This window comes from Mobula birostris, chromosome 8 (assembly GCF_030028105.1).
Source record: "Mobula birostris isolate sMobBir1 chromosome 8, sMobBir1.hap1, whole genome shotgun sequence".
Taxonomy (NCBI): domain Eukaryota; kingdom Metazoa; phylum Chordata; class Chondrichthyes; order Myliobatiformes; family Myliobatidae; genus Mobula; species Mobula birostris.
Genome location: NC_092377.1, coordinates 41,997,174 through 42,023,467, shown reverse-complemented (window position 1 = coordinate 42,023,467; position 26,294 = coordinate 41,997,174). Strand labels below are relative to the sequence as shown.

Genomic DNA, 26,294 nt, shown 5'->3' with positions numbered 1-26,294 from the left:
GGTGAAGAAGGCGAATGCAATGTTGGCATTCATTTCTAGAGGAATAGAGTATAGGAGCAGGGATGTGATTTTGAGGCTCTATAAGGCACTGGTAAGACCTCACTTGGAGTAATGTGGGCAGTTTAGGCTCCTTATTTAAGAAAGGATGTGCTGACGTTGGAGAGGGTACAGAGAAGATTCACTAGAATGATTCCGGGAATGAGAGGGTTAACATATGAGGAACGTTTGTCCGCTCTTGGACTGTATTCCGTGGAGTTTAGAAGAATGAGGGGAGACCTCATAGAAACATTTCGAATGTTAAAAGGCATGGACAGAGTGGATGTGGCAAAGTTGTTTCCCATGGTGGGCGAGTCTAGTACGAGACAGCATGACTTCAGGATTGAAGGGTGCCCATTCAGAACAGTGATGCGAAGAAATTTTTTCAGCCAGAGGGTGGTGAATCTGTGGAATTTTGTTGCCACGGGCGGCAGTGGAGCTCAAGTCATTGGGTATATTTAAGCAGAGATTGATAGGTATCTGAGTAGCCAGGGCATCAAAGGTTATGGTGAGAAGGCGGGGGAGTGGGACTAAATGGGAGAATGGATCAGCTCATGATAAAATGGCGGAGCAGACTCGATGGGCCGAATGGCTGACTTCTGCTCCTTTGTCTTATGGATTTAGCCCAATACAAGATGGTCATCATAGGCTAAGCTAATTCTTTACACCAGCGAACTCAGTATTTCATAATTAAAAAGCACATTGCACAAGGTGCAGCAAGGTTCTTCAAATCAGTTCCTTCAAGAAACATGACAGTGAGAACAATCTATCACTTTCCATTCCTGAGAGATATCTCCAAATATATCTCTGACCTATATAGTCACTGTTCATCAATTTCTACAAGTTTTCACTTTTGGGAGCAGGAATTATTTGCTTTGGGACTTGCTTTGTAATAAAGTTTTCCATACGTTTTTGAAGTTATGTCAGCTATATACTGGTTTATCTTTTGTTAAATTTGAACAGGAAACCAGTAGATCATTAACTACCTTTTATTTCAACTCCCTTGACAGATTTGAATCATATGAAGTGATTTGCAGAATTGCAAACAGTTCACTTTGATCTGCTAAACCAATTAAATAATGCCAATTAAAACATTGTTTACAAACAAAAATATGGTACAGGGAAATCAGTTCTTCAAACTAATTAATTATGGGAAAAATTGTCCATTTTTCAATGTGCTGACATGAAAGTAATGTTTTATAATTAGCAGGTTACAATGTGCTAATCTTATACATACAAACTCCAAATTACTTGGTTTAGTGAACAATTGAAGTAGAAGGCGTGCTGCAAAAGATCTGATTTATCCATGTGTAAAGTCATCTCCTCCACGTTATCAAATTGCCCATTGTACAATATTCAGTTAATATCCCTACTGTGAAACATGGAACTAAATTTAGAGTAATTTCATAATTTAACTTTAATTATTTGAAGTGGTCTCAAAGAATGGAGAGATTTCCTACAGCGAGTTATTGAGGCAAGGGCCATTTGTAGGGGAGAATGAGTTAATAGTCATAGGCATAGTCATACTTTATTGATCCCGAGGGAAATTGGTTTTCGTTACAGTTGCACCAAGAGTATAAATATAGCAATATAAAACCATAAATAATTAAATAGTAATATGTAAATTATGCCAGGAAATAAGTCCAGTACCAGCCTATTGGCTCAGGGTGTCTGACCCTCCAAGAGAGGAGTTGTAAAGTTTGATGGCCACAGGCAGGAATGACTTCCTATGACGCTCAGTGTTGCATCTCGGTGGAGTGAGTCTCTGGCTGAATGTACTCCTGTGCCCACCCAGTACATTATGTAGTGGATGGGAGACATTGTCCAAGATGGCATGCAACTTAGACAGTATCCTCTTTTCAGACACCACCGTGAGAGAGTCCAGTTCCATCCTCACAACATCACTGGCCTTACGAATGAGTTTGTTGATTCTGTTGGTGTCTGCTACCCTCAGCCTGCTGCCCCAGCACACAACAGCAAACATGATCGCACTGGCCACCACAGACTCGTAGAACATCCTCAGCATCGTCCGGCAGATGTTAAAGGACCTCAGTCTCCTCAGAAAATAGAGACAGCTCTGACCCTTCTTGTAGACAGCCTCAGTGTTCTTTGACCAGTTCAGTTTATTGTCAATTCCTACCCCCAGGTATTTGTAATCCTCCACCATGTCCACACTGACCCCCTGGATGGAAACAGGGGTCACCAGTGCCTTAGCTCTCCTCAGGTCTACCACCAGCTCCTTAGTCTTTTTCACATTAAGCTGCAGATAATTCTGCTCACACCATGTGACAAAGTTTCCTACCGTAGCCCTGTACTCAGCCTCATCTCCCTCGCTGAATTGAAGGAGAGGAAGATCCAGAATGAGATGAGAACCCAGGCCAGTGGGATTAGTTTAGGGATAGGCTTTAGCGAAGAGCTGGCTGACATGAATATCCAAATTGCTTCCTTCTGTACTCTGTGTAGACTGAAGAGAACAGTTAGGGAGTCAGGTAGAAAGCTGAAAAGCAGGACCTCCAGGGTAGTAATTGCTGGATTGCTGCCTGTGCCATGTGTCAGGGCTTCAGACTTCTGGATCATTGTGACCTCTTCTGGGGAAGGTATGATCTGTACAAAATGGATGGGTTATCTCTGAACCCAAAGGGGAACAACATCCTTGCAGCAGGTTTGCCAGAGCTGTTGGGGAGGATTTAAACTAATTTGGCAGGGGGAATGGGAACCAGATTGATAGAGCTGAGAATGGGGCAGTTCATATACAACTAGATACAGTGGGCAATGAGACTGTCAGGAAGGACAGGCAGATGATAGGGCAGACTTGCAATCAGTGGGATGAGTTGCAGTGTAACATGGGGACAAAATCAAAAAGGGTGACGAATACAGGACTGAAAGTGTTGTATATGAATGCATGCAGTAAACAGAATAGATCATCTTGAGGCTCTGTTAGAGATCAGCGGGTATGACGTTGTGGCCAATACTGAGCATTGGCTGAAAGAAGGTTCAGAGTTTAACATTCAGGGATACACATTGTATCAAAAGAGCAGGCAGGTAGGCAGAAGCCTGGCGCGGCTCTGTTGGTAAAAAATGAAATCAAATCCTTAGAAAGAGGTGACACGCTGTACAGTATAATCGGAAGAGGTAAAATCCTTGTGAGTAGAGTTTAGAAACTTCAAGGGTAAAAAGATCTTGATGGGATGCCTCCAAACAGGATCCAGGATGTGGGCTGCAAAATACAATGGGAGATAGAAAACACATGCAAAAGGGTAATAATACAATAGTCATGGGGGACTTCAATATGCAGGTAGTTTGGGAAAATACGGTTGGTGTTGGATCCCAAGGGAGAGTTTGTATAATGCCTATGAAACTGTTTTTTTTAAAGCAGCTTGTGGTTGAGTCCACCAGCTGTTCTATAATGGGTGTTGTGTAATGAGCTGGATTTGATTAAGAGGCTTAAGGTAAAGAAACCCTAAGGAGACAGTGATCATAATACGATAGACTTCACCCTGCAATTTGAGAGGGAGAAGCTAAAGTCAGATGTATCAGTATTATAGAGGCATGAGAGAGGAGCTGGCCAAAGTAGATTGGACACTAGCAGGGATGACAGTGCAACCACAATGGCTGGAGTTTCTGGGTGAAATTCAGAAGGCACAGGATAGATACATCCCAAAGCAGAAGTATTATTAAAGCAGGATGACGCAACTGCGACTTACAAAGGAAGTCAAAGATAACATTATAGCAATCGAGAAGACATATAGTAGAGCAAAAGTTAGTGGGGTGTTAGAGAATTGGGAATCTTTTAAAACAGGAGGCAACTAAAGAGAAAAGATGAAGTATGAAGTTAAGCTAGCCAATAACATCAAAGAGGATACCAAAAATACTTTCAGACTGATAAAGAGTAAAAGAGAGTCAATATTGTACTGCTGCAAAAGATGCTGGAGAGGTAGTAATGGGGGACAAGGAAATGGCAGATGAACTGAAAAATTTTGCATCTGTCTTCACTATGGAAGACATGAGCAGTATGCAAGAGGTTCAGGAGTGTCAGAGGCAGAAGTGAGTGCAATGCTATTATTAGGAAGAAGGTACTTGGGAAGCTGAAAGATCAGAAGGTATGCAAATCATCTGGATTAGATGGATGACATCCCAGGTTCTGAAAGAGGCAGCTGATAAAATTGTGGGGGCATTAGTAATGAGTTTCCAAGAATGACTTGAATCACACGATTCCAGAGGACTGAAAAATTGTAAATGTCACTCCACTCTTGAAGAAGGGAGGGAGAAAGGAGAAAGGAAATTATAGGCTAGTTAGCCTGATCTCAGTGGTTGGAAAGATGATGTTGATTGTTAAGGATGAGGTCTAAGGGTAATTGGAGGCACAAGAAAACATAAGCGAAAGTCAGCATGGTTTCCTTGACGGAAAATCTTGCTTGATAAATCTGTTGGAATTTTTTGAGGAAATAACAAGCAGGATAGACAAATGAGAATCAGTTGATGTTATGTTCTTGGACTTTCAGAAGGCCTTGGCAAGGTGCCACACATGAAGCTGCTTAACAAGCTACAAGCCCATGGTATTACAGGAGAGATTTCAGCATGGATAAAGTAGTGGCTGATTGGCAGGAGGAAAAGAGTGGGAACAAGGGGAGCCTTTTCTGTTTGGCTGCCGGTGACTAGTGATGTTCCACAGGGGTTTGCATTGAAACCGATTCTTTTACATTGGATTATGGAATTGATCTCTTTGAAACAAAGTTTGCATATGATATGAAATAGGTGGAGAGGCAGGTAGTGTTGAGGAAGCAGGAAGTCTACAGAAGGACTTAAACAGATTAAGGGAATGGGCAAAAAAGCGGCAGATGGAATACAGTACTGTATCAGGAAGTGTATAGTCATTCATTTTGGTAGAAGGAACAAAAACGTAGACTATTTTCTAAATGGGCAGGAAACTCAAAACTTTGAGTGCAAAGGGACTTGGGAATCTTTGTGCAGAATTTCCTAAAGGTTGAGTCAGTGATGAGGAAGGCAAGTGCAATGATGTCATTCATTTCAAGAGGAATAGAATATAAATGCAAGGATATAATGTTGAGTACCTTTAAGGCACTGGTGAGGCCTCAGAGTACTGAGAACAGTTTTGGGAACCTTATCTAAGAAATGATGTGCAGACATTGGAAAGGGTTCAGAGGAGGTTCACGAGAATAATTCCAGGAATGAGGAGCGCTTGATTGTTCTGGACCTGTACTCGCTGGAATTTATTAGAATGAAGGGGGAAATCTCATTGAAACCTATTGAAGATTGAGAGGCCTAGAATGGATGTAGAAAGGATGTTTCTTATAGTGGGGGAGTCTAAGACCAGAGGGCAGAGTCTCAGAATAGAGGGACATCCAGCCCCTGTACTGAGTGCCCCAATTTGACACCTGCAGTCATAATTGGGTCACTTTTTACTGCAGAATTGCAAATGGAATTGAAGATTGTGAAATTGTCAGCTAGGCTGTATCTGGACAAAACCCTACCAAAAGTCACGTAGGCAAAAAGCTGCAGGTCAGCAAGGAGACACAGAAGTGATTTCCTGAACTTATCACATGGTTCAACATAAAGCTCACCTCCAGGCTAAAAAAAGAATCTTAAATACCGTATTTCAATTTGCTTTGTTGTAAGCTTAGCTATAAACAGAAAGTGTTATTGATAAAGATGGATGGTCATTAACTTGGAATATAATTTTTGTATAAAAATAAAAATAGCAAGTCAGAAATAGTATCTTGTTATGAAAGTAAAATTCCTACTGTGAGATAGAAATTAATCTGCTGATTGATAGGTGTGGAAATTAAAATGTCCATTGGAAACTCACTCTTCCCATAGGCAACTAATTTGCATCAAGTGTCTTGTATGCAGCATTTATACTATTCTCTCTTTTAGCAATTTTGTAGTATGATATTAAATTTTTGTTCTCTTTTTGGGATCCCATGTTTCCAACGGTTAGAAAATTAGGAATTCAATGCTGAATTTTCACTCTCAAACCATCCTTCTGAAGGGCAAAAGCATCCCTATTGTTCCCCTTCATTCATTTCTCTTCGTAATAAAAAAATTCTCTACATTTTTTATTGTTGAATTCGATTATAGGTTGGGAATACATTTACCTCGCAATATTCCCTATGAAGTACTTATGCAGTCCATCCATTAATAACAGCATACAAAACTCAAAAAGTATCCAATACATTTTGCTTCCATAACCTACACCTGCTTGAGTCACAGAATGTACATCACAGAAACATACCCTTTGGCTTAACTTGTCTCGTCCAACCAAGCTGCCCTTCTGAACTCGTCCTATTTCAACCTGCCTGTGGTGCTGCTGCAAGTTATTCATTCTAGCTGCAGCCCACTGTAATTGTGCATATTATTATAAACTCAACTTGATTTAACTGCATGTGGTCCATATCCTTCTAAATCTATCCTATCCATGAACTTCTTCAAACGCCCTTCAAAATGTTTAAACTGTATCCACCCTCTACCCACTTCCTCTGGCAACTCATTTTACTTACCCGTCACCCTCATGATTAACTTAGATAATCATGATGAGATGCACAACATTCACAAGGAAAACATCATATTATAAAAGGAAATCAAACTATCTCCAGTATGTTAAAATTTAATCTGTCATTATTGACCAGAATTACTACAAAATGGAACAAAGTAGTCAATGGGAATTTAAAAGCCACGGGAGAATGGCAACCATAATAATAAAGGTGAAATTATGGTAATATAGTAGAGGATGGGATGAGAAGAAAAATAAAATTTAGTACATGCATAAAACACCTATATAAAAAAATCTGGGGCTCTTCACAGCAGTATTAGCAAACAGAATTTGATGATGAGGTGATATCAGGGTCATAGAGAGCAATGATCAGGGAGGCAATACAGAGTTCAGGGTTATAGCAATAGGAACATGTTAAACTTATTAAAGTCCACAGCAACCAGTCAAGCCACTCCCTCAGCTTGTCACAGAGGGCTGGAGATGTTTCAGGACAGGTTATTCTCACTGAATCACCTGGGACCCTGTTACCACCCAGACCATAAAAAGGGACCTCCACATTAGGACCAAGTTAATTAAGGCTGGACAACAAATTAAGCTTGAAAAGAAATGGGCAGCAGGAACCTACTTTGACCAAGTTATGAAATAAGAAAGTGTGCCATTTTGTTCATTTGTTTCTTAAGCCATTAACCCTAACCCCCCCCCCATTTAATTATTTATGGTCAGAGATTAAAAGGCACAAAGAATTCTCCAAAATTATTGAGACAAAACAGAGAATGGCTCTTACTTTCTGCATGATAAATGTAGTTCATCCTGCTTTGTTGAAGGGGATCAGGTGCAATAAGTACTCTGAGAGCAAGTTGCAATGAGGGTATTTTATTACCAGTCCTCTATGTTCTATGATGAAAAGGCCACATGATAGCGAATAGGTGAATAGCGACTGGGATTCTCACAGGACCTGATGTGAGAAAAGTAATGTGAATTGAGGCAGTGCAGTTTACTCAGAGGTGGCCCCTCATTGCATGGGTATAAATGATTCAGAACGAATGGATCATCAGATTTAGTGGCTTTGGCTGCCAAGGCATACTGCAAATTTCTGAGCAAAGTATTGATTGTATCATGGGATTTCTTGTCCTGGGGCTGCTCAATATGGAGCTCAATGGCCAAGAGGGATCAGAAGATACAACTGCAGCTCATTCACCTATCCCCTAGTGACCACATCCTTTACTTATCAGATAAACATATACAGTATGCCTGCTTCTCACTTTACAACAGCTGTATCCAATCTTCACTCCCATTGCCAAAGGTGCACTTTGCCTGTCATTTGTCCACTAAGCACCTCACGCTCCTGATCACCAATCCCCTTGTCTCTGTACTGACCATCTCCCCGCCCCAGTGCTGATGCAGGGTTTTGGCTTGAAATTTCAACAATTTCTTCCCCACCCCCCTCCCACCACCCCTGATGCTGCTTAACCTGCTGAGTTCCTTAAGCAGATTGTTCGACAGTAGCCAGAATGGGAAAGTTCAATAGACACCTCCTTACATTCTTTACAATTGTCTTCACAATTCAGTGTTCCACACAAGCTGTTTAAAAATATATGATTTCCATTAAGCTTGGTCCTTTAACTGGACCATTCTTCACTATTTTTACAACTAGCATTAACTGAATTTCTTACTTGAGAGAATCTCATGATCCATTGTATAAGCAATAAGCTATTATGGCATTCTGCTACTGTACAATCAAAGAAGGTCCTCCTCAGCTGATTATTTAGCACAATTAATTGGAATGGTAAAGAATTCTCTACAGCACCAACTTAACCCTAAAACCCAATATGAATTAATTCCTGAATGGTGTCAAAAAAATTGTAATGTAGATCAGCAATAACCAGGCCTTTTTGCAGTTGTTTCAGAAGGTAGTGCCTCAGCCAAGGCAAATGATATTTGAGCACTTTTAAGGACTGCTGGCTTCTGCTTTTTATGAGCTGTTTTGGCATCGGGGCACAATAATGACAAATCCACAAATGAAAACAATACCCCAGTCATTCAAAGTCCTAATTCGTCTTTGAAAATTCTGGCTCTAACAATAAAGCAAGATTTCTTTGGGTTCAATATAGAAAGTCCACTGGAGTTTATGGAAACTGTGCTCACGACACAGTAACACTGTCACAGACTCTTTTCTGCTGCAAGATTGCGTCACCAATCACACCAGTGTACGTGCAGGACTGATGATTAGGCTGTGGAGTCTAGTGCTCATGAGATCAATTAAATTGCCTTTACATGCATTTCAAAGAAAGTCTCTTTCCTACGGCACAGCTTGTGATCCTCACACATTGCCAATAATGGTGTCTTATATTGATCTTCTACCTTGAACAAACAAGATTACCCCCTGATCTATTTTCCCAGCCATTGGGCCAAGATATTCTTCAGTTGCAAAGTTATATAGGATGGAAATAATGACATATACGATTATACAAATTATGAGCAAGAGTTGGGCACTCAAGTCCCCCAGCCTAGTCACCCATTCAGTTAAATCATGACTGATCTGACTGTAACCAGCCTACCTTTAATAACCCGTCTCCCCTTAGCTTATCAAAAGTTGATTTACCTTGAATTAAAAGTATTCAACACTGCATTTATCATCCTTCAAGGAAGAGTGTTTCAAAGAACCATGACTCCCCAGGAAACATTACATACCCTTTCAATCTTAAATTAGCCACCCACAAGCGGAAATATGTCCTTACTATCAAGAAAGATACCACAGGGCCATACATTTCAAAGAATGAAACACATCTTGACAGGCTGGATGCAGAAAGGTTCACAGTCACAGGATATGGTGTAAGACGGTCAGGATTGTGGCAGAGCATAGAACAATACAGCATGAACACAAGAGATTCTGCAGACTGGGAGACTGCTTTGCTGAACACCTACGTTCTGTCCGCCAGAGAAAGCAGGATCTCCCAGTGGCCACACATTTTAATTCCACATCCCATTCCCATTCTGACATGTCTATCCACGGCCTCCTCTACTGTAAAGATGAAGCCACACTCAGGTTGGAGGAACAACACCTTATATTCCGTCTGGGTAGCCTCCAACCTGATGGCATGAACATCAACTTCTCTAACTTCCGCTAATGCCCCACCTCCCCCTCGTACCCCATCCGTTATTTATTTTTATACACACATTCTTTCTCTCGCTCTCCTTTTTCTCCCTCTGTCCCTCTGACTATACCCCTTGCTCATCCTCTGGGTTTCCCGCCCCCCCCCCCCTTGTCTTTCTCCCCGGACCTCCTGTCCCATGATCCTCTCATATCCCCTTTGCCAATCACCTGTCCAGCTCTTGGCTCCATCCCTCCCCCTCCTGTCTTCTCCTATCATTTTGGATCTCTCCCTCCCCCTCCCACTTTCAAATCTCTTACTAACTCTTCCTTCAGTTAGCCCTGACGAAGGGTCTCGGCCTGAAACATCGACTGTACCTCTTCCTACAGATGCTGCCTGGCCTGCTGCGTTCACCAGCAACTTTGATGTGTGCTGCTTGAATTTCCAGTATCTGCAGAATTCCTGTTGTTTGCGTTTTTAAGATTCTGCAGATGCTAGAATCCCAGCATAACACACACCAAATGCTGGAAGAGCTCAGCAGATCAGGCAGCATCTATGAAAATGAATAAACAGTCAATGTTTTGGGCCAAGACCCTTCATCAGGATTGCGAAGAACGGGGGAAGATACCAGAATAAAAAGGTGTGCGAGGGGAAAGGGGGCAAGCTAAAAGATGATAGGTGAAGACAGGTGGGTGGGAAAGGTAAAGAGCTGGAGAAGACAGCATCTGATAATAGAGGAGAGTGGACCATGGGAGAAAGAGAAAGAGGGGCACCAGGAGGAGGTGATAGGCAGCTGAGGAGAAGAGGCAAGAGGCCAGAGTGGGGAATAGAAGAGGGAAGTGGGAGGGAATTAAAAGAGACAAGAAAATTACCAGAAATCAATGTTCATGCCATTAAGTTAGAGAGTACCTAGCTGGAATATGAGGTGTTGCTCCTGCACCCTGAAAGTGGCCTCAACATGGCAGAAGATGAGGCCATGTCAGAACAGAAATGGGGATAGGAATCAAAATGGTTGGCCACCAGGAAATTCCGCTTTTGGCAGATGGAGTGGAGATGCTTGACAGAGCAGACCCCAGTTTCCATCAGGTCTCACTAATGTAGAGGAGGCAGCATCAGGAGCACTGGATACAACAGACAACCCCAGCAGATTCACAGGTGAAGTGGTACCTCACCTGGAAGGACTGTTTGGGGCGCTGAATTTGGTGAGGTAGGAGCTGATGGGGCAGGGGTAGGGAAATGTGCCAGGAGGGAGATTAGTGGGTCGGGATGACTGGACAAGTGAGTCACAGAGGGAGTGATCTCTACAGGAAGTGGAGATTGGGAAGATGTAAAAATGTGTTTGGTGGTAGGATCCCATTGAAGATGGTGGAATTTGCAGCGAATGATGTGTTTGATTGGAGACTCATGGGGTGGTAGGTGAAAATAAGAGGAACTCCACCTCTGTTAAGGCAGTGGGAAGAAGGGGTTAACAAGGATATCCAGGAAATGGAGGAGACGCAGGTGAGGGCAGCATCACTGGAGGAAGGGACAGTGCAGGCACTTTGGCCAACAATGTTGTGCCAACCATTTAACCTGTTCTAGGATCAATTTAACCCTTCCCTCCCACAGACCCCCTATTATTCAATCATTCACATACCTATCTAAGAATCTCATAAGAGTTCAGAACGTACCTGCCTCTATCACCACCCCTGGCAGTGTTCCATGCACATACCAATCTAGCTGTAAAACAAAACAAACTAGCTGTGACATCCCCTCGAAACTTACCTCCAATCACTTTAAACTTATGGCCACTCATATTAGCCACTATCACCCTGGGAAAAAGGCACTGGCCGCCCAATCTATCTATGCCTTATTTCCTTATACCCCTCCATAAAGTTAACTCTTATCCTCTGTTGCTCCAAAGGGAAAAGCAATAGCTCACTCAACCTATACTCATATGACATGGCAGCATTCTGGTAAATCACCTCTGTACCCTCTCTAATGCTTCCACCTCCTTCCTGTAATGAGTTGACCAGAACTGAAAACAATACTCCAAGTGTAGTCCAAACAGAGTTTTATGGAGCTGCAATATTACTTCGCAGCTCTTGAACTCAATCCTCCGACTAATAAAAGCAAACAAAACCATACACCTTCTTAATAAACTAATCAACTTATGCGGCAGCTTTAAAGGATCTATGCCTGTGGACCCTAATTTCCCTCTGCTCCTCCCCTCACTGCCGAGAATCCTCCCTTCAAGTGTGACCTTCCAAAGTGAATCACTTCACACTTCATCAATGTGAGCAACTTGTTCCCTCAGAAGGTGGTGAACCTGGCGAATTCTCTACCACAAAATGAGTCCAAGTTGCTAAAAATATTTGGAGGTAGATAGATTTCTAAACACAAAAGGCACCGAAGGGTATGGTGAGACAGCAGGGACATGGTATCCAGTGAGATCACACTGGGAGTTGAATAGTCTATTCCAGTCCCTGGTTTCTTATGTTTAAGAAATATAATCACTACTATGATGAGGAAAAACTTCTTCATGTGCCTTGCGCGTTACACGCTTGTGCGATCATGGCTTTCCACATCGAACGATCCCATGCAGCATCAATGATATCTCGCACACTTAGATCTATTAGTTCTTTCACAGTGTCCATATATTTTCTTCTTTGCCTTCTTCTTCTGCATTTCCCAGGCATACGGCCTTGTAGTGTAAGGCATTCTATTTCTCCCTTTCTGATGACATGGCCCAGAAATTTAAGTTTTCTCTCATTTAATGTTCTCATTAAAGATCTTTTTGTATGGGCATGTTGGAGTACTGTCTCATTAGTTACCCTATCTCTATATGATATTTTCAGCATTCTTCGAAGAAACCACCTTTCTGTTGCTTCTAAGTTTCTTTGGAGTTCTGGTGTTACAGTCCATGCTTCAGAAGCAAACAGCAAGATTGACCAGATATAACATTTTAGTAGCCTAAGCCTTGCTGTCATAGAAATGTGTCTATTCGTAAAAATGGGTTTCATTTTTTGGAAGTTGGTTTTGGCAATGGCAATGGCAATTCTTTTTATTTCTACTTTACTTCCAGCACCTTGTGATATAAAGCTACCAAGGTAATTAAAGCTGGTCTTTGGTCAATCTCTTGGTTACCGATGTGCAATTAAACACGGCAAACTTAAAAAAAACTGCTCTATCATTTAGTTTTATTGATTTAGAGATAAATATTATTCAGGATACCTGGCTAACCTTTTTGCTCTTTTTCACAGGATCAGGGAATCTCGCACATATACACAAATACAGATCGAACAGCAGATTGCCATCTCATGAACGAGTTAGTGTGAACATTATTACCTTACAACAGTTTACATTCATGTCAGCTAGCTCTTGATTTGTCAGCTTTTAGAGCTGTGACAGATTTGTTTTGAATGATTTGACATTTTTTCTGTTTTGTAAAGTGTTCAGTAAATTGCACTGAAGTTCACAACTAGGTTATGGCTCCCAAAAAATCCTGTCAAATTTCCAGTGTCAGTTACTCAGCCTTTGAGTGTTTTTGAGAATTAACATCTGAGGCAAGTGCAAGATAAAGACAAATTTCAATGTCAGAAGCTTAGTTCATTCTTGGGACTAGGATTAAACACTATCAACAATGAACTGACAACTAATAATTACAGGCATCGTTATCAAAGATCTCTACTACAAGAGAAATAAGACCCTGATGGGAGTTACAGTATATTCAGGCCATTGAAAAGTGGGCAGGATGTGGGGTAGAAATGTCAACAGGAGACAGAAAAGGCATGTAAAAAAGGGCAATGTTACAATGGTCATGGGAAATTTCAATATGCAGGTAGAGTGGGAAAATCAGGTTGGTGCTGGATCTCAAGAGAAAGAATTTGTAGAATTCGTTAGAACAGCGGGGTCAAGCCCACTAGAGAAAAACCAATTTTGGATTGGGTGCTATATAATGAAACAAATTTGCTTTGGGCGCTAAAGGTAACGCAGCCCTTAGGAGGTAGTGATCATGATATGATTGAACTCACCTTACAGTTGAGAGGAAGAAGCTAAAATTGGTGTATCAGTATTTCAGTGGAGTAAATGCATGAAACAGGAGCTGGCCAAGTTGATTGGAAGGGAAAGTAGCAGGGATAACAATACAGCAGCATCGTTGGAGTTTCTGGGAGTAATCTGGTAATCACAGGATCGGTTCAACTCAAGGAAGCAGCAACATTCTAAAAGGGAGGACAGGGCAATCGTGGCTGACAAGGGAAGTCAAATACAGCATCAAAATAAAAGATAGGGCAGACAACATAGCAAAAATTAGTGGGAAGCTAGAAGATTGGAAAGCTTTTAAAAACAAACAGAAGGCAATTAAAAAAATCAAAAGGAGAGATAAGATGAAATGTTAAAGTAAGCTAGCCAATAATACAAAAGAGGACAACTCCATAGCCATCTGTGGCAACAAATTCCACAGATTCACCGCCCAGTGGCTAAAGAAATTACTCCTCATCTCAGCTCTAAAGGACAACTTTCCTGCACTATGACTCCCAAGTCTCTGTGCACTTCCGATTTCTGAATTTGCACTCCATTTAGAAAATAGTGTACACCTTTATTCCTTCAACCAACACTTTCCTACATTACACTGTACTCTATCTGCCACTTCTTTGCCCGTTATGCTAATCTGTCCCTCTGCAGACTCCCTGATCCTTGCCCACAAAGATATCAATTCCATTATCTGGATCATTACCATATTACTTGAAAAGTAGCGGACCCAACCCCATCACCTGCAAACAATAGTCACTGGCAGCCAATCAAAAAAGGCCCTGTTCATTCCTATTCTTTTCCTTCTGCCAATCAGCCAATCTTTTGTCCATTCTAGTATCTTTCCTGTAACACCATGGCCTCTTATCTTGTTTAGAAGTCTCATGCGTGGCACCTTGTCAAAGGCGTTCTTAAAATCTAAGTAAACAACATCCACTGACTATCCTGCCTGCTATTTCCAAAAATAATTCAATTATCAGCATACAGAGGACACTCTTTGTATTATTCAATGGAATAATAAAGCAGTATTGTGCAGAAAAACACATTTGCTCACATAAATACTTTAACTGGTACTTTTAATAGCATGAAACCGAACTTGGGATATTGAGGCAATGGAGTTGGTGACTTTTGTTGAAGTGGGGCGGGTTTCAACCTGGTAACATTTAGGCACGATCCCAAGCTTCCAAATCATTCCATGCAGTTATGGGTTCTACCTCGATCCCCAATGCTGTCTGTTGTCCATAAGATATAGGTGCAGAAGTAGGCCATTCGACCCATCGAGTCTGCTCCACCATTCAATCATGGGCTGATCCACTTCATCCAGTCATCTCCACTTCCCCGCCTTCTCCCCATACCCTTTGATGCCCCGGCTAATCTTTGCCTTAAATATACCCAATGACGTGGCCTCCACAGCCACTCATGGCAACAAATTCCACAGATTTACCACTCTCTGACTAAAGTAATTTCTCCACATCTCAGTTCTAAAAGGACATGCTTCAATCCTGAAGTCGTGCCCTCTTGTCCTAGATTCCCCTACCATGGGAAATAACTTTGCCATACCTAATCTGTTCAGGTCTTTTAACATTTGGAATGTTTCTATGAGATTCCCCCTCATTCGCCTGAATTCCAGGGAATACAGCCCAAGAGCTGCCAGATGTTCCTCATATGGTAACCCTCTCATTCCTGAAATCATTCTTGTGAATCTTCTCTGAACCCTCTCCAATGTCAGTACAGTATATCCTTTCTAAAATAAGGAGTCCAAAACTGCACACAATACTCTAAGTGTGGTCTCACAAGTGCCTTATAGAGCCTCAATATCACATCTCGGCTCTTATATTCTATACCTCTAGAAATGAATGCCAACATTGCATTCGCCTTCTTCACAACCAAATCAACCTGCAGGTTAACCTTTAGGGTATCTTGCACAAGGACTACCAAGTCTCTTTGCATCTCTGCATTTTGAATTCTCTCCCCATCTAAATAATAGTCTGCCCGTTTATTTTTTCCACCAAAGTGTATGAACATACACTTTCCAACATTGTATTTCATTTGCCACTTCTTTGCCCATTTCCCAAAACTACCCAAGTCTCTCTTCAGGCTCTGTTTCCTCAACACTATCCGCTCCTCAACCTATCGTTGTATCATCAGCAAATTTAGCCACAAATCCCTTCATACTCTAGTCCCAATCATTGTCGATTTTTTACATTCCCTGTGAACCTTGTTGGTTCTCTCTGGGTTCCTTGGCTTTTTCCTACAAGATTGTATATGGATGGTAAAATCTGGGGAAGGGTTGATGAGAGTGTGGGGAGAATAAAAAGGTAAAGGGTAAATGTGTGTGCGTGTGTGAGATGGTCTGGTTGAAGGATCTATTTTAGTACTGTAATAATTTTATATATCGCACTGTCCTCCTGATGTAAGAAAAATCATAACATACATAAGTGTTGATAAACCTAATTCTGGTACGGGTCTCTATTGTGCTCTGAGAGTGGGAAGGGGAGAGGGAGAGGGGAATCATGGTTGAGAAAAGGAGAAGAGAGAAGGGCATGAGTGGTAGTATCAGAGAGACATTCTGTAATGATCAATAAATCAATTGTTTGGAATTAAATGACCTTGTCTGGTGTCTCAGGGTGGGTGTACCTGCACCTACGCCACCCCCACCCCTGGCAATCCTTCTCTGCCACCTATCCCACATCCTTTCCGTGGCGCTGCAGCCTTTCCATTCCCAACATCTTTTGCTTCTACCAGATTTACAAACCTGCTCTCCACTCCACGCTGACAACTACAGTACTTAGGCATCCTAGCTATATAATATGTCCAAGACTTTTGCACAGTACTATATTACCATGTGATCAACAAGCACTTTCACATTTGGCAACTACATTATTCCCAGTTATTGGAAACAAGAACTTATTATGCCTTTATTTCCATAAGACCAGTATATCAGAAGTGATTAAAAATTCTCTCTCCCAAAAGACTTCCTCTCTCACTTTAATTGCAAGCAAGCTAAAAAAGGTTTCACGACAGACACAAATATGGCCTCAACAATTATGTCTACAATCCCAAAGAACTAAATAAATTTTGTGGGATTGGTGTAAACAGTTCTGGACAAAATACTGGCCAAGGGCAGATAGAAGTTATTAATTCTGATTACTGAATGGAAAAAATCTACTTTAAAAAATGTTTTTCAGGATGCCATTTAGACGGGCAAAGCCAGCATTTAATGCTTTACTGGCCCTCATAAAAGAAATGGCGAGCTTCCCCTTGGAGTTGTATTCTTTTGGATGAATATGCTCTCACATTAGAAACCATAGAAACCATAGAAAAACTACAGCACAGAAACAGGCCTTTTGGCCCTTCTTGGCTGTGCCGAACTATTTTCTGTCTATTCCCACTGACCTGTACACAGACCATATCCCTCCATACACCTCCTATCCATGTATCTGTCCAATTTATTCTTAAGTGTTAAAAAAGAACCCACATTTACCACCTCATCTGGCAGCTCATTCCATACTCCCACCACTCTCTGTGTGAAGAAGCCCCCCCCTAATGTTCCCTTTAAACTTTTCCCCCCTCACCCTTAACCCATGTCCTCTGGTTTTTTTCTCCCCTTGCCTCAGTGGAAAAAGCCCGCTTGCATTCACTCTATCTATACCCATCATAATTTTATATACTATCAAATCTCCCCTCATTCTTCTACGCTCCAGGAAATAAAGTCCTAACCTATTCAACCTTTCTCTGTAACTGAGTTTCTCAAGTCCTGGCAACATCCTTGTAAACCTTCTCTGCACTCTTTCAACCTTATTAATATCCTTCCTGTAATTTGGTGACCAAAACTGAACACAATACTCCAGATCCGGCCTCACCAATGCCTTATACAACCTCATCATAACATTCCAGCTCTTATACTCAATACTTTGATTAATAAAGGCCAATGTACCAAAAGCTCTCTTTATGACCCTATCTACCTGTGACGCCACTCTTAGGGAATTCTGTATCTATATTCCCAGATCCCTCTGTTCTACTGCACTCCTCAGTGCCTTACCATTTACCCTGTATGTTCTATCTTGGTTTGTCCTTCCGAAGTGCAATACCTCACACTTGTCTGCATTAAACTCCATCTGCCATTTTTCAGCCCATTTTTCCAGCTGGTCCAAGTTCCTCTGCAGGCTCTGAAAACCTTCTTCACTGTCCACTACACCTCCAATCTTTGTATCATCAGCAAATTTGCTGATCCAATTTAGCACATTATCATCCAGATCATTGATATAGATGACAAATAACAATGGACCCAGCACTGACCCCTGTGGCACACCACTAGTCACAGGCCTCCACTCTGAGAAGCAATTCTCTCCTACCACTCTTTGGCTTCTTCCATTGAGCCAATGTCTAATCCAATTTACCACCTCTCTATGTATACCTAGCTACTGAGTTTTCCTAACTAACCTCACATGCGGGACCTTGTCAAAGGCCTTACTGAAGTCCATGTAGACAACATCCACTGCCTTCCCTTCATCCACTTTCCTGGTAACCTCCTCGAAAAACTCCAATAGATTGGTCAAACATGATCTACCACGCACAAAGCCATCTTGACTCTCCCTAATAAGTTCCTGTCTATCCAAATGCTTGTAGATTCCGTCTCTTAGTACTCCTTCCAATGACTTACCCACTACCGACGTAAAACTTACTGTCCTATAATCTCCCAGATTACTTTTCGATCCTTTTTTTTTCGTGTTTGGTAGATGTTCCATGATTTAGGTCTGACACAAATGAAGGAATAGTTGTACGTTTCTAAGTCATACAGGAAATAGCACTCGTGATGATTAACAAAAGAAAATCTGCAGATGCTGGAAATCCAAGCAACACACACAAAATGCTAGAGGAACTCAGTAGGCCAGGGAGCATCAATGGAAGAGAGTACAGTCAATGTTTCGGGCTGAGACCTTTCAGCAGGACTGGAGAAAAAAAGATGAGAAGTAGATTTAAAAGGTAGGGGAGGGGAGAGAGAAAAACACAAGGTGATACGTGAAACCAAGGGGGAGGAATGAAATAAAGAGCTGGGAAGTTGACTGATGAAAGAGATACAGGGCTAGAGAATGGGGAGTCCGATAAGGGAGGACAGAAGGCCATGGACGAAAGAAAAGCAGAGAGGAGCACCAGAGGGAGGCGATGGGCAGGCAAGATGATAGAGTGAGCGAGAGGGAAAAGGGATGGGTTATGGTGAAGGGGTGGGGGGGGGGCATAACTGGAAGTTTGAGAAATTGATGTTCATCCCATCAGTTGGAGGCTACCCAGGCTGAATACAAGGTGTTGTTTCTCCAGCCAGAGTATGGCCTAATCGTGACAGTAGAGGAGGTCATGGATTGACATATTGGAATGGGAATGGGAAGTGGAATTAAAATGGGTGGCCACTGAGAGATCCTGTTTCTTCTGGCTGACAGATCATAGCTGCTCGGTGAAATGGTCTCCCAATCTATGTCGGGTATCACCAATATACAGGAACACCGAACACAGTATATGTCCCCAACAGATTCACGGGTGAAGTGTTGCCTCACCTGGAAGAGCTGTTTGGGGCCCTGAATGAATAACCTTTTACACCTTCTAATCTGAAGTAAGGAAAGCCATTGTAGGAGCCACGGCGATTAATAATTACTCATTTTGTAGATGACATACACTATAGCCACAGTACAATGCAGGAGAGTTCATTGATAGTAGTACTAGTCAATGTCAAAGACATATGGTTAGATTCAACTTTATTGAGAATGGTCATTGGCTGGCACTTGTAGTGTGTATGCTATTCGTCGATTTTCAGAGCATGACTGAATGTTGTCTCTACATGGATCACGGACTGAAGAATTGTGATTGGAATTGAATATAGGATAGGAACTAGAGATGTTTGCCAATTAATGCACAATGGAAGTTGGAAGATTATTGACAAAGCAGTTGCAGATGGTTGTGTCCAGGACACTACCCTGAGCACTCCTTCAGCATGGTCCTGGGACTAGGATCAACAATCACAAGCATCTTCCACTGTGCAAGTATTCCAACCACTGGAGAGCCTCCTCCTTGATGTCCACGACTTCAGTTTGACACGGCCACTTGGAAATACAGTCATATGCAACCAAGGGCTGTCACTCTCATCTGGAACTTAGTGTCTTTGTTTACGTTTGAACCAAAGCTATCAGGCAGGAGGTTTATAGAGAAGTGGTCCTAGTGAAAACAAACTGGGCATCAAGTGTGCAGGTTAGCTGTGACCAAAGGCCACTTGTAGGGTACAGTTGATAACATCTTTCCCATGCATCATGATTCCCAGGTTAGCGATCAGTGCAGCACAGTATGGTCCCTTCAGCCCACAATGTTGTGCTGACCTGTTAAAACCTACTCCATAATGAATCTTACAAAGCCCATAACCCTCCATTTTTCCTACACCCATGTGCCCAAAGAGTCTTTTAAACAGTTCCTATTGAATCAGCCTCTACCACCACCCTGTTTAAAAATAAAACTACCTTTGACATCTCCAAGAAACTTTCCTCCACTCACTTTAAAGGAATGATCTCTAGTATTGGTCATTGCCACCCGGGGATGAAGCTCCTAACTATCCGCTATCAATGCCTCTTATAATCTTATACACTCTGTGAAATTGCCTTGAATCTTCCGTCATTTCAAAGAGAAAAGCCGTACGATGTCTCTCAACCTCTCCTGGTAAGACATTCTCGCCACTCTCCTCTACACTACCTTTTAAGCTCCCAGATCTTTCCTACAATGAGGCGATCAGAACTGAACACAATACTCAAAGTGTGGTTGAACCAGAGTTTTATAGCATTTTCACGTTAAGTTCGAGTTCAAAATCAGGTTTATTATCACTGGCATGTGACATGAAATTTGTTAACTTAGTAGCAGCAGTTCAATGTAATACATAATATAGAAGAAAAAATAAAATAATAATAAATAAGTACATCTTATTCAGTATACTTTATACAATATATGTATATTGAATAGATTAAAAATCATGCAAAAAGCAGAAATACTATATATTAAAGAAAGTGAGGTAGTGACCAAGGGTTCAATGTCCATTTAGGAATCAGATGGCAGAGGGGAAGAAGCTGTTCCGGAATCACTGAGTGTGTGCCTTCAGGCTTCTGTACCTCCTACCTGGTGGTAACAGTGAGAAAAGGGGATGCCCTAGGTGCTGGAGGTCCTTAATAATGGACGCTGCCTTTCTGAGACACCACTCCTTGAAGATGTCCTGGGTACTTTGTAGTCTAGTACCCAAGATGGAGCAGCCAAAGAGAACTGTGTTCCTCCAGGGCCAAGGTGCAAACACAATACCAGTCACACACTGCACAAACAATTACAAAACCAGAAAAACAGTCGCAAAAAAAAATAATATAGGCCACATCGCTGAGTGGCTCCTTAACTCAATTCCCCCAACCAAAGGTGGCCAGCACTCCTTAGGCCTTCTCAACCATCCTGCTGACTTGCATGATAAGTTTGAGGGATCTAGCAACTTGGACCCAAAGACTCCTCTGTTCCTCAACACAGCTAAGAATCCTGCCATTAACCTTCTACTCTGCCTTCAAGTTCGACCTTCCACAGTGTAGCAATTAATAATTTTCTACATAGAACTCCATCTGCCACATCTCTGTACAACTATGCATCCTTTCTCTATCCTGCTGGAACTGAAGACAACCTTTTTTTGTACTCATAACACCTACAATCTCCAAGTCATCTCAAAGCTTACTAACCTACCCTTCCACTTCATTTATAACAATCACAAAGGGCAGGGGTTTCAGGACAGATCCTGTGGAACACCACTGGCCACCAACTTCCAGGCAGAATATGCTCCATCTACGACCACACCGTGCCATCTGTGGACAAGTCAATTATGAATCCATACAGCCAAGTTTCCATGGATCACATGCCCTGACTTCCGATATAAACCTACCACAGAGATCCTGGCCAAACACCTTACTAAAATTAAAATTTGTTTTAAGGATCATTTGTCATCCCTAAAAAACTCAATTGGGCTCATGAGGCATTACCTGCCAACCACAAAGCCATGCTGAATATCGCTTATAAGACTATGCTTCTCCAGATGCTCATAAAAACTGTTTCTAAGAATTCTCTCCAATAGATTGCTCACCACTGAAGTAAGACTCGGTGATCAATAATTTCCAGGATTATTCCTATTTCCTTTCTTAAATAAGACTCTACCAATTAAACTACATTCAAATAGTGGAGTTTTTTTTTTAAGCACTGCTTCGACAGTTTAATGATCCCTTCGTTTCTGGAGTGGAGTGGGAGTTGTGGAAAGAGAGGGTGGGAGAGACAAGAACTGAACTAAAAACTTAATTGAATTGAATTCAAGTTTAATTCTTATTCAACTATATGTGGATACCCATGAATACAGCCAAATGAGATAGCACAACATGAGACAGGGTCAAGGTGCAAAACACAGTACCAAAAGTCACACACAGCACAAAGCACGCACAAGATAGCAAGCACAAATGGTATCACAACCATGCAATAAAAGAGTCCCAAAACTCACACCATCAATCCACACTCCACCACAATAGAGCCTGTCTTCCGCCAAGTGAGCACTGCAGAGCAGCAGCGACAATGCGCACACCGGTCCCGACGCATCCCCCCCCCAACCCCCGTGACACTGCGGCTTGAGACCCAGTCCTCATACATACGAGAAAACAAGCACATACAGAATATCAGAAAAATATAACAACACAGAATATGCATGTATATCAGTCAACCACAATGGAGTACACTAGCCCCAACTCCTGCCAGGCAACAACACGGCTTCAGGCCCAGCCCTCGCATATAGAAGCACAAATGGAATATGAGTAAAATACAAATACACAAAATATACAGTATATGTATATAGTCCAGACCCTTCAGCCCATGGAAATCTTCAGTTAATTACAACTATGCTACCCCCAGTGGAGTGTACCGGCTCAAACACCAGAGCATCCGAAACTTTCAGATAACTTTTTGAAATAACTTTCAAAAGAAATTTCATGTTAAACAGCAGTTAACACTTCTTCTATTGCAAGGTTTCTTATCTATAAGAGCATGTGATTATGAAACGTGCTGTTTAAAAAGAAATTTCTCCTTTCCAAAATCAATGGCAAAATATTTATGTATATATTATAATTTAACATTATCATTTCAGTGAACTCAGTAAGTTTAGCATTAAAATATATCAATCACATTAAAATGTTGAAACAATGTTGAAGTTAAGATGATAGATCGGAGGGGCATGAATAGCAGAGCCAATGAGCCAATGTCAAATGGTGGGAAGATTACTGGTTACTAGCAATTCAATCCCTCTGAAAATCTAGGAGGTGCTATGTCCCACTTCACATTTAGTCACATTCATAAATAACTTCCACTTATCTCAATAGGAAAACATTTGAATGATAGTGTCTGCCATGCTTAATTGATTTGCTTAAGAAAGTGCAACCATTTGATCACTGTTGAGAGGATTGCATATAGTACTAGACTAATTCTCGGAACTTCATTGGGCCTGCGACATTGCCATCAGTTAGATGATATACTACCACATGCAGCATTTATAAGTTAATGTTTTGTCAACAATATCCATGATTAGTAGTCATGAGTAGAAAAGACATTGCAATTGAGAAGCTTTTTGTTAAAAATTCCACAAAAGTTTGAATATTGACCAAAGTAATTCAGTCATCTGCTCGAAAGCAGACTTCATTTTACTACTAGCTATATCCACTTTGCATTGGTAACAAATTAAAATTTAGTAGAACATTATGTAGCTGAACAATCAACGATCTAGAAAATGCAATTGCAGCAGTAGTGAGCTATTTTACTCCTCAGCTGCAATCACATGCTGTACACATTCTCTGAAGAGTACTTCCAAACTGCTGTGATCACATATCCCTTATTCACATTGCTCAATGACCAATGAATACTATTTGACTACCTCTAACCAAAATAAAATGAGACATTTGGAGCTCTCAAGCCTGAGACTTGGCACTCTTACCCAGTAAAAATATACAAAAATATGGGGTTATGCCATGAGAAGAGGAGCAATTACCTACTTGAATGGCAGAGTGAACCATTCCTCCTACTTATGGTTTGATATCTCAAATACACTTTACATTGACCAGCATTTTACACACACACATCCAAAGAGCAACAGATACCTATAAAACAACCTCAGTTTAACAATCCTCCATATGTGTTTTCTAAATATTTGGTCCTCTACAAAAGCAGAACAAAAAAATGGAAACAGCAAAACAACTACCATTACCATTGAGAGCATCCTGACTGGCTACATCACTGCCTAGTATGGGAACTGTGACTCCCTCAATTGCAGGACTCTGCAGAGAGTGGTGCGGACAGCCCAGCGCATCTGTGGATGTGAACTTTCCACTATTCAGGACACTTACAGTGACAGGTGCATAAAGACGGCCCAAAGGATCATTTGGGACCCGAGTCACCCCAATCACAACTGTTTCAGCTGTTACCATCTGGGACACAGTACCACAGCATTAAAGCCAGGACCAACAGGCTCCGGGACAGCTTCTTCCACCCGGTCCTGACACCGATTAATTCACGCTGACACAACTGTATTTCTAAGCTATATTGATTGCTCTGTTGTACATCTTACTGTACATACTATTTATTACAAACTACTATAATTGACACATTGTACATTCAGACGAAGACATAATTTACATTTTTACTGCTCATGTATATGAAGCACTTAAGAAATAAAACCAATTCAATTATCAAATTGAAATTATATATCTGCTTAGAATAAAACTTAATAGCTGAAAATATTCAGTCAACAATTCCATCAACTTTTCTCCCAACCTTTTTGGCATGTGCTGTTTGTATTGTAAGACAAATTTAAAAATCTCTCATTGTTTAACTGCTTGATGCAATTTAGCTGAATCTATGAAAGACTATCAATGTCCTCTGCTTTAATAACATGTTTAGAGCTAACAATTATGATCAAAAAGCATATAACACCCTTTATTCCAAATTATTAAAAGAAGTCTTCTACTGTATCAATACATTTGGAATTATTTGTTCCCAAATTGCAGTCACCTTTAGTTTAAGGAAACTAAATATCTTAGCAAATACCACTTCTTTGGTTCTGGTTACCTTGTATGAAAGTTCTGTTCCAATAGATCTTCCCCACTTCATTCCCACAAAGAAATACCAAATTAGATAATATGAGTAGAGTTGTAGCAACACTTCCCAAGGCTCCATGAGCTCGACGCTGCATTCTGCTTGATAAAAATCTTCCCTTAAGATAAACAAACATTAAAACAATGAGAAAACAGGGTTCAGCCATCCATAGTCATTTTCTCATATATTTTCCACTCAGAATCTATTCCAAATCAATAATTTCCCTCCGTCTAGCCAACTGATTTAATTTAATTTTCAAGCTGATTCATTCATATTTTGTTCTTTTCTTCATCCATTATGCTGGTCCAGCACTTTTAATTTTTTTTTTAAAAGACTATTAGTGACACACTGGTTAATTTTACAATCTCATTTAATTCTGTGAGCAGCAACAGAGAAAATCTATTATAATAGAGAAAACTGCTCCGGCCATTACATTCCAGCATGACCTCCAGCTCAACATGAACACTGTCATATAGAGAATACTAGTATTTATAAAACTGGCAATTATGGTTCAAACAGAGACTTGAATTCTTCTTTCATGCTTACAGATGAATCAAACATAGCATTCACAAAATTTATGCACTGCTGCCTAGGAACTAGACCCCAGGTAATTTTCATAGGTGTTGCATTTAGTATCAGGGACAAATAAGAAGAAATGAAGAAAAAAAAATGGATATTCTCGCTTTTAAAGGATCAGCAGCTGGGTACTGGTGAGCAGTTGCAAAATGAAATATGCACAGTTCAGTTTGTGCTTCTCTCCTGAGCATTAAACCTTGAACTGCACATTTTGCATTCATCACGAGACAGCAGGTGTTACTTCATTCAAAACCTGAACATTGGAAATGGATCAGCAAATTTAATGACCTCCCCATGGAAGCCTATGGCCAATGAAGAAGGTCGGTAGATATTACTGAAACAGTGCTTCACAGGGGAGAGAAGGGATACCAGTGCATGGCTCTCTGGAGTAGACTTCCCTGTCAAATATGGAACGGACCCAATCGTGTACCATGATTTGGGTGGCACTAAGTCTCATTGTCAGAGCCAAGACTAGACTAAAGATCTAGGAACACCACTGACCAGGTTACAGAAGACAACCTTTACAAAGGCATGATAACATCCAATAAAAATTTCACAGGAGGAATTTTTGCAACCTAGATACAATATCTGAGAGGAAGGCACCTTAAATCATGTGCATGTCACTTCTTTCAGCTTGATATGATCTTTTTATAGTGATATATTTACACAGGTTTTAAGTCATGACCTATTGATCTCAGAGCAGCTGCAACTGAAGTGTGAAGTATTAGGACAGCTCAAGTCGACTAAAAAGGTAAAGAAACAATTTCCATGAGCAAAAGGGTCAGAAAACAGGGAGCGAGATTTAAAGTACAAGTGGAAGTATTAGAGGAGAGTCAAGGAAAGAATTTCTCAGAGGGTAGCAAGCAACTGGAACTCACTGTACTTATTAC

At 41.1% G+C, this 26,294-nt stretch overlaps 1 protein-coding gene across 4 annotated transcripts in view; it reads right to left on the bottom strand.

The window, feature by feature from the left end:
• Positions 1 to 26,294, bottom strand: part of hhat (hedgehog acyltransferase) — a 251,016-nt gene that overhangs the window by 96,066 nt on the left and 128,656 nt on the right. For 3 of the 4 annotated variants that reach the window (XM_072265058.1, XM_072265056.1, XM_072265057.1), the window contains one exon: positions 24,802 to 24,946. The exons of the other annotated variant lie outside the window; for it this stretch is intronic. In XM_072265058.1, the coding sequence (XP_072121159.1) occupies positions 24,802 to 24,946 (145 nt within the window). The remainder of the gene's footprint in view (positions 1 to 24,801; positions 24,947 to 26,294) is intronic. 4 annotated transcript variants of the gene reach the window in all.